General features: G+C 32.8%; 1 protein-coding gene across 1 annotated transcript; it reads right to left on the reverse strand.

Annotated features, from left to right (window-relative positions):
- Positions 1-7,516: 7,516 nt before the first annotated feature.
- LOC112420114 (protein FAR1-RELATED SEQUENCE 5-like) lies at positions 7,517-9,781 on the reverse strand. The gene has a single exon (XM_024778752.2). The coding sequence runs from the start codon at positions 9,779-9,781 to the stop codon at positions 7,517-7,519; it is 2,265 nt and encodes a 754-aa protein (XP_024634520.2).
- Between the last annotated feature and the right edge of the window lie 527 nt (positions 9,782-10,308).

The following is a 10,308-nucleotide window of genomic DNA, read 5'->3' on the forward strand; positions in this document are numbered from 1 at the left end:
TAATTACCAGCTCAGAAAAGTTACGGATCTTCTAGTAACCAATTGCTCGCTTGATCTCAGCACGCAAGCCATTCTCAAATTTGATGCATTTTGAAAACTCAGCAGTGTAGTGCGGATAAAACATAGCCAATTCCACAAACTTGGCAGCATATTCAGTCACTGACATATTTCCTTGCTTCAGCTCAAGGAACTCAATCTCTTTCTTCCCGCGAACATCTTCCGGAAAGTATTTGTCTAGGAACTCTCTCCTAAACACAGCCCAAGTAACAGCTGCACCATCTTGCTCTAGAGTAGGTAGAAGACTAATTCACCAATCATCAGCTTCCTCAGCTAGCATGTGTGTACCAAAACGCACCTTCTGAACCTCAGTGCATTGCATAACATGGAACACTCTCTCAATCTCTTTCAGCCACGTCTGAGCTCCATCAGGGTCGTACCTTCCTTTGAAAGTAGGCGGATGATTCCTCAGAAAAGTCTCCAACATCCTAACCTCAGCATTAGCACCCGCGTTAGTATTAGGCTGATGTCCCACAGCTTGAAACACAACTTCCAATGCAGCAGCAATCGCAGCGTCGTTTCTTCCAGCCATTCTTAGTTCTCTACACAACAAACAACAATCAAAACAACATAAGACAGTATTACAACTGTTACTCAACAAGACACGACTCGACTCAACTACTTGGCCGGACGAACCAACCTGCTCTGATACCAATTGTAACACCTCGTTTCCCAACATAAAAATTTCATATATAAATCAAAGTAATTCACGTAAACGGAATGTCACACATCTTTTCTTAAAATCATAAATAGAATAATTAACTAATTATCCTCCAAAATTCAATAACACAATATTTAGTTCTTCGCAGCGGAATTTAATCAACATTTAAAAATAGTCTTTGGCACGAAGGCCTCATCATAACATCTCATAAGAGTCCAATCTAAAAACATAGTCACGAAAACTTCATAAGTAATACGTAAGGAATAGAAAAGCAACAATAAAATCCCATCCCGTTACGTATCAGAGCACCTAAGACACACGTGAGGGAGAAACCACTCACGACAGCAATCAACAGCAACTTATTCTCGATCACCTACAAGTTACCTATACGAAGGGCAACATTTCCAAGCAGAAGGAGTGAGATTTCACAAACAAAAATATTAAGTATATAATTCATCAATTATATTTAACAACATAGACATCATCATCATATCATAAAAACAATTTCTTCATTAAAACATAACAACTTAACAACTCATGGACAACAACTTATCAACTTAACAACTTGACTCGACAATGCAACTTCAACTTGACTATGCAACTTAAACCTCTTAATCATGCATGTGGTACCAATCCAGGGCATCAAACCCTCAACTTATTTGAGCATTAATATACTCTTAGGGCATCAAGCCCTCAACTTAATTGAGCAATGGCTCCAGGGCATCAAGCCCCCAACGTGTTGAGCAAAGGCTCCAGGGTATCAAGCCCCCAACTTAAATGAGTATGCATGAACTCAATCAACTTGTACAACTTAGACAACATCATCAACTTAGGACTCCAATACTTTGGAATGACAACTTTCATCTTAGACCGACTCGTGTAGTTTAATTAATAGACAACAGCAACATAGGCAGCACAATAACATATCCAGACATAACAATATCAAAGGATAATCAACATCAACTTAAACATCTTATATTAATTCACATAATGCATATACAATTATATCACATTAATAACAACATCAAATCACATTATATCAGACTCACGGGACATCAACAGTACTAAGGTCAACCTCCATTCCTACCCCAAGGATCAACTAATAACATCTCGTGCGACAAAAATTGCATAAACCTTAAACAAGGTAGTCTGACTGTAAGGAGCTCGCGAGGCGAGGGACATTGCTCGCTATGGCGAGTTCAGGAAAATGGTTGTTCGCTTTGGCGAGTAAGCTGCTCGCCTTGACAAACCAGAAATTGGGTGCTCTCGGGAATTTGACATTTTTAACCCAAAAATCCCATTTTTAAATTCCCCATGTTCAATTTCAATCAAAAAACTTGCCTAATCATTCTCATACATGTTCAGACACTCAAAGACAACTAAAACTCGACCCAAAAGGTTAAATCACAATATCAGGTGGACTCACTGATCAACTCGCTATGGCGAGTGATCTGCTCGTTATGACGAGCTATAAAGTGTAGCTCGCGAGGCGAAGGGAATTGCTCGCGAGGCGAGCGATGAACTTCATCACTCGCGAGGCGAGGATCATCGTTCGCGAGGGCGAGCGATGAATTCAGGTTCGGGCAGATTGCAGTTTTTCACAAAAATTCATCTAATCACATGGTTCTAAGCTTAAAACTGATTCTAAACATCACCCTATGGATTATCTAAGGTCTGTATACACTTTCTACATCAATTCTACAGATATCCATCATCTAATCCTCAATTGATCACTTTTAACCTAATTTCAATTCTCAAAACTAAACCTACAACTTGTTAAATCTAATCATCAGAATTATAAGCTTAAGAAAATTGAATATTATTTTGAACCTAAATAGAATACTTTTAAGAATCCTTTTGATGTTCCAGTTTTCTATTTTTTTTAACATAGTTCGAAACCATTTTTTTCTTTCATTTAAAAATTTTAGAACTAGAAAAAAACGCTTTTTCAAATCTTTTTTCAATTGTTAGTCTCACCCTTACCTGAACAAAATCGATCAGCAGCTCTCTCTGGGTTCTCTTCTCCTCTTGTTCTCCCTTTTCTCCAAAACTGGTTGTACGTGAAAATAATTCTAACCTATTTTTCTCCTATTTATCTCTTCCCATCTATCTTATCTTATTTCCTCTTTTCCCACAAAACTCTCTAAATTCACAAAACAACCCCTCATCTCAATATTTATTTTATTTTCAAATCTTATTCTATTAAATAATAAAATAAGCCACTTAATAAAACAACACATCACATAATCATTTAAATCACATAAATCATCTAAATAGACTCTAAGCTCTATAAAAATAATCAAATAATTAAAGAGGGCGTTACATGGATCCCAATCCTTCTGTTCTACTAGAAAAAGTTAAACTTAATTCTTTTTTGTGGCTGAAATCGAAACAGGTTGCTTTCTCTTGCAGCTATCATGACTGGTGGAAACATATGTTACTATGTATGGGTGTCCATTAGCTCTGTTTGTTCCGATGGTGCTTCCTTTATAGTGGCACATTGACATTGTAAATACTTTTACTTGTTTCATCCTTTGCACACCTTGTGTGGGGTGATTCATTGTTATTATATATATCATTTTAGCTTTTTCAAAAAAAAACTTTCTGAAAAAAAAAAAATAAGAATATGAAAAATGCATAGAATGCCCGTCTATAGAAAATGTGAGATTCAATTACCTAACAAACCTTTTTTTAAATTAAAATGTCTCTGGTTTTAGCATCATGAATACCCAAATTTTTAGGACCATAGATATATAAAGGAGGGATGAAGTGGTCATCAACGCCTACATCAACATTATCATTGTCATTGATGAGATTGTCATCATTCAAATTTTCATTAGATTGTTCAAGATTGTCTTCATCTCTATCCATCGTTATTCGAAGGCTCTTCTACTCATTTACAAACAAATTTATCTATTGCTCCCTTTTCTGATTAGATAAATTCTAACACTCGTTTTTTTTTTCATTTTTCACGGCCAGATGTATGTTTTTGCGACAACATTATACAGTAAAATAATGAAACAAACATAATAGAATAATAGCACCTGAATCGTGACTTCTTCTTTCTCTTTAAGTTGCCACTGCAACTTTGCCTTTAAATTGTGCGCCTTTCTATTTTTTTATACGTTGCTACAATATTGTTGTTGAAAATTAGGGATTTGAACTTCCTTTTAATAACATCACGTGATAAATTATAAATGATACAATAAAGAGCTACATCTTTAAGTACTTTTTTTTTCTTAATGGACCCCCTTTTTTCCCCAAATATTGGACTTAATTTTTAGGGTCTAGGAATGTCATCCTCTTCACTCTGTCTCATATACAACCCTATTTTTTTATTTTATTTTTACAAAAAACACTATTAACTCGTTTCATTCATAACATCAATCATAAAAGAAGAAGACATATGATGATGAATGTGAGAACTAACATAGAACAAATGACAATGTAACTTATCTTTAAGTTCTGAAAAGAACGAAGAGAGAATCTACAAGAATTGAGAATGGAACCAAAATGAGAGTAGGTACTAACTAAGTTTGATCAAGATGTGGTCAACCAATTGCTTGCAATTAAGTTCTATTGACACTCTTGCTAAACTAATGTTACCAAGACAATGTATTGCCTCCTTTAAGTCACGTTCTTCCACTTCACAAGGTTAAGGTATTTCTTGTTTCAAAAAAAAAAAAAAAGTTAAGGTATTTCTGAAAACCAAGATGTCTTTATTGCTACAAATTCTCCCTTGTCATCTCGCAAGCAAAATCTGCCATGTTTGCCAAATCCAGTTTAGTTTTGAACCATTAATTAGCAAAATCTGTTTTTTTTTTTTTTGAATTATAAAACCTTGAACCTGGTTGTTTACTCAAATTTATCTCTTTTCTTAGGATAGGTACATTTATCTGAGTTATATTGTTTTATTCAATATGGAGTTCAGGTATGGTTTATGTATAAATAATAAAATTCAAGTAACTCGGTGATTTTTAAAACTATCTTGACAACAAAAGAAAAAGCAAAAATAAAATAAAATAGGTTGTCAAGATTACTTATCAATATTTTCTTATCACCAAAGGGTTATTTTGAAATAAAAATTAGCAGGTTTGTAAATGTTATGAATAGTAAAGTACATATTGTACATAGGTGTAAATATTGTGTACATAACTTGTAGATTTGTAATTAGAGAAGAGTGCTCTCCTATTGTAAGGCCTTTAGAGTCATTTCCAACTTAATTGACGATTTCTTTTAGACATGTCTCATTACAATTTTAGGTATTCATGATGCTAAAATTAGAGAATCTTCTAAATCTTCCGTTCTTTGAGAATATTCAGAATACTAACTTCCGTTCTTTTAGAATCTTTTTAAGAATAACTTATGTTTTCTTAGAATCTTCTAAAGATTATCTTTTGTTCTTTGAGAATCCTTTAAAGGCTAACTTTCGTTCTTTTAGAATCTTCTTAAGAATAACTTATGTTCTCTTAGAATCTACTAAAGATTGTCTTTCGTTCTTTGAGAATTTTCTAAAAGGTAACTTTCATTCTTTGAGAATATCCCGAATACTGACTTCTGTTCTCTAAGAATCTTTTAAAAACTAACTTCCGTTATTTGAGAATCTTCTAAAGATCAACTTCTGTTCTTTTAGAATCTTTTAAAGACTACCTTCCGTTCTTTGAGAATATCCAGAATACTAACTTCCATTCTTTTATAATCTTTTAAAGAATAACTTCCGTTTTTTTAAAATCTTCTAAAGACTAATTTTTGCTCTTTTAAAATCTTCTAAAGACTAACAATCTTTTATAATCTTTTGTTATTTGTTTTCATATATATATATATATATATATATATATATATATATATATATATATAATATGAGTTTTTCTATCATATGTAAATTTGCACATGTTAAGAAGTTTATAATAGAAATTTTGCATTGAAATTTATACATTTTGCAATAAACTAGTTTGAAACCCGTGCCATGCACGGTAAAATTTGTGCTGGTTTTTTGTTATATTTTTTAATTAATGGTGATAGTATTTGTTAAAAAAAATAAGTAAAATATATGTCAAAATGTATGTAGATTAAGGGAATGCACATATCTTTGAAGTGATCTTTTTATTCCATTGTTTTCATTCATTTAAATTATTTTATCATTTTGAGCCTCAAGGTTTATCGGTACCAGAGTAGGGCTCAAGGCTCAGTGAACGTTAGTAGAGGTACTTTCATGCCATCCATCAACTAGATCATCACATTGACAATGAGAGTTAAACACACGATCTTGCTGATAAGTTATCACATATGCACTATGCTATTTTTTTATATTAGAAAAAAATCTATTAGAAAAACACCTACTTGTAAACCCAAATCAATTGAACTAACGCAAAAAAAAATGTTAAATATATATATATATATATATATGAGAAGGGATCCATTGACTCCAAGAGTAAGTCTAAACACTTACTTCAAATCATGACCATTCATTTTAATTATAATTAATGGTTGTGATTAATTCAATTTAATTGTTAGGGTGGGGTGTTTTCCTCTTTTCAAGTTCACGGCATTACAGTTACACCATATGAATCGTTCTTTTCTTTTTCTTCTACTCTATCAATTTGCATAATCGTTCTTCTTCTTCTTCTCTCTCTTTCTCAATTTAGGGTTCTTTATTAACATGTTGAATCCTTTGTGTTTTTATTCCTAAAAAAAAATCTAGTTAGGGTTTCTCTGATACACAATTTACAAAAGCTTCCATGCATAATCCTTCATTTTCTTCTTCTCTCTCTATCAATTTGCAAAAGCTTCCATGCTTCTATTTTAGGGTTCTTTATTAACATGTTGAATCCTTACTTATCAATGGTGGTTCTTCACAATGAAAATTTTGTGTTTTTTGTTCCTCCAAAAATAAAAAATCTAGTTAGGGTTTATTTGATACACAACCTTTGATTGTTATTTTATAAGAAATTGAGTTTATGTGCATCGAAAAGAGTGGTTGTGGAATATTTGAGGAGCATAATATTTAACGGAGAAAACTGATACAAGCAAAAAAGAAAGGAGAAGCTTCTCTGAAGAAAAGTTACAAGGAGAGAGATTCTAAGAGGGAGAAAATACAAAACCATTTGTTTTCAATTGATTAACAGTGTTAGTGAATTGTTACAGTGGAGGGAAAAATGATAGTTTTATGTGAATGGTATTAGAATCTCTTTCTTAAGTCGACAAAAATGATACCAGTTTATTAGGACCTCTTTGAACAAAATTAATTAATGGTCATATAGTTACATAAAATAGGATGTCATGTTTATTGAAAAACTAACAAATTTTGTTGGTCTGGGAGCTGTTTTGCTGTTTCAGTTCAGCTGCCTTTGGAACAAGTTTTGCTGTTTTACTGTCGACAAATTAATTAATGGTCATATAGTTACATAAAATAGTTACAAGTTTTGCTGTTTTACTGTCGACAAAAATGTATTGTTGTTTTGCTTTTCAGTTCAGCTGCCTTTGGAACTCTTGTAATTCTATCTATTGCCCTTTTGGTACTACTTGTGCTAGGGCTGTCTATTATCAACAAAAAGTGAGCAACACGCCAGAATAAGGGAACAACAATAATCGATTCCTTTTCTTATAATAACAATAACAATGACATATTAAAATAACCAACTCCATTTCATTTATTGAAAACAGTATTAATTCAAAAATAAAACTGGAAAATTGGAAATTGGAAACTGGAAACAGTATTAATTCAAAAATAAAATAGTAAAACATCCAACAATACAAAAGGGATAATTTCTTAACACACTATGCCATTAACTAATAGTATTAATCATTTTGATTTCTTTTCTTGCAAGTTCTGCTGTTGTGACCAGATTCACCACACTCATGACATGCTTTTCTTTTTACTGCTACTTGTTGAGCATGTGACAGTTCAATTCCACTCTTGAATCTACAATTTTGAGTGTTTTTCTGTCCATCCTTCTTTCTCCCTTTTGTTTGTGCATTGCGTGGATTTCTAATAGTCAATTCTGGTTCACTTTCTTCCTTCGACAAGCAATTTTGGTTGACATTTTGGCTAGATTCCAAAGGAGAAACTCCATCACTGATACCTAAATTTGATTTCTTCATTGCAATGGCTGACATACGAGTGCGCCTCAAATCAGATATAATGAATTTGTATATCTCATCAGACTCTTCAGCCAAATCAAGTAATACCTTTGCTTCTTGTTGAGCATGCATCCTTCTTAATATCTTTGGTGTGCTATTTTGACCATCAAAATTACTCGTCGTATCACAAACTTCAATGCTTCTGTTAGCATTTTTAGTCCAACGCTGCAAAATAAAATGGTCAGGAATTTGAGTGATACCTTTTTCTTGAAAAATTACTAGTATATGCCTGCACAATATCCCCAAAAACTCATATAATTGACATCCACATTTTGCAATCTGTGCGTCCAAATTCATATCAACGAAAAACATATCTCGAGCATTGTAGTTACTGGAAACTTGATAGACATAGTTATGTCCATCTTTGCTAATCTTCTTTTTTTTAAATTTGTAGATCTTCCTGATCTCATCTTGAAATTTACCAAAAATGTTTCTCGAATAAATAGACGCAGCATGCTCCTCAAGTTTTGACCCTGTAGCCAAAATGCGTTTTTTATGCCTACTTTCATAATCCTCTCTTTTTTCTACTTCTAAGCGGCTATCAACCGCCTTTTCAAATTTCAACACAAATTCTTGCAATGTTGTAGATGCATTCACAAAAGAATCAAAAAACGCATTGATGCTCTCACTTCTTTGACTTGTATTCATCCCAGCAAAAAAACAGCTTCTATTATAAACTGGTATCCAAGATTCTCTAATTTTATATAACCCTTGAAGCCATTCATTGTTGTCTAGTCCGTACTCAATCATTAATCGGCTCCAGTCTTCTTCAAAACTTTCTATACTTGGTGAAACATGAATGCATTTTTTCAATTCTCGCTTCAAAGTGGAATTTTTATGATAAACATGAGCTAACTTTTCAGCAAATTTTTTCCTAATATGCCATAAGCAGAGGCGATGTCTAGTTTCTGGAAAAACATTGGCTAAAGCACCTTTCATAGCCAAATCCTGGTCAGTTATGACAGATTTGGGCTTTTTACCATCCATTGCCTTAAGAAAAGTTTCAAACAACCATATAAACGAGCGTTCTGACTCATCTTGTAGTAAAGCACAACCAAATAAAATTGATTGATAATGATTATTCAATCCAACAAACGGGGCAAATGGCATACTATACTTGTTAGTCTTATATGTGGTGTCAAAAGATATTACATCTCCAAATTGTTGGTAAGCTAATTTTGATCTAGCATCAACCCAAAAAAAGTTTATCATCCGAGAATCTTCATCACATTGGATTTCATAGAAAAAGTTTGAATTTTCTACCTGTTTCTGTTTACAATAATTAAAAACAGCTTGAGCATCTCCAACGTCTAAATTTTTTCTTCGAAGACTTCTAACATGATTCCAACAATCCCTATTAGAGAAAGCCAAGTCCCCTTCACTGAACATTGTAGCAACCTTTCCTGTCGGTATACCTTCTTCCTTAAAATGTTCAACAAGACTTTTTGCAGCACCATTCATGCTTTTATGACACCGCATATAAGACACACTTTTAGGGCTAACCATGGGATGGTTATGATCATTCTTAAATGAACATATAATCCAATTTCCTTCTAATGTACCTCTTTTAACAACAAGTGTGGCTAGACAACCAGTTCGAGAAGTAGAACACTTTCTTTTAGTTTGATTTGTGCCATCTTGGATTTCTTTGTTTGTTGAACTTTTCACTATATGATGACCTTCATTACAACATACAAAGACAGCTCTCTTTGGTTTAGTTGAGCGAACACGTACTCCAAAACCCATCCTTTTTGCAAATGAATTATAAAATTCTCTAACCTTTTCCACATATTTGAATTCCATCCCCTTACAAGGTTCACTATTTAATTCCACACCAACATTAGGAGCAGCAACTAAAATATCTTCTTCAGATATTTCCACATTTGTTGACTGTGTGGCTTCTTCAGGAACATTACCATCCATAATTGACTAATGCACCTGTTTTTTATAAAAATAATTGTCAATTCAAATCATTAAACAATAATCAGAATTATGATATATTATTTTAACAACATAGTTATATACCACGATACACAATGTACAAGAAGTACAAATGGATCCAAACAAAAAAAGCCAATTATAGTTGAAGGACTAGTACAGTCCATGAACGTAACAATAAAAAAAACACAGCAAAACACCCACGATAAGTATAGCACAGGACATAAACCAATATACAGCAAATTATATCATCTTTATAAATTAGAAAGAAAAAAATGGCCAAAATAGAAAGGCATCGATTTATCAAAAATAAAATAATCTAGAAAAGCTTCTATCAAAAAAAAAAATAGAAAGGAATCACAAAAAAAAAACATCGAACCCTAATTATATAAGAAATTGGCAACACAAATAAAATATAAAATAAAACATAATTAGCAAGTTGATTACCTCTATATTGAAAAGAAGGGCATGTGCTTAACAATGGATGTAGCAGGTGGAGGTGATAAACACAT

Source organism: Medicago truncatula, chromosome 3 (assembly GCF_003473485.1).
Source record: "Medicago truncatula cultivar Jemalong A17 chromosome 3, MtrunA17r5.0-ANR, whole genome shotgun sequence".
NCBI classification, from domain to species: domain Eukaryota; kingdom Viridiplantae; phylum Streptophyta; class Magnoliopsida; order Fabales; family Fabaceae; genus Medicago; species Medicago truncatula.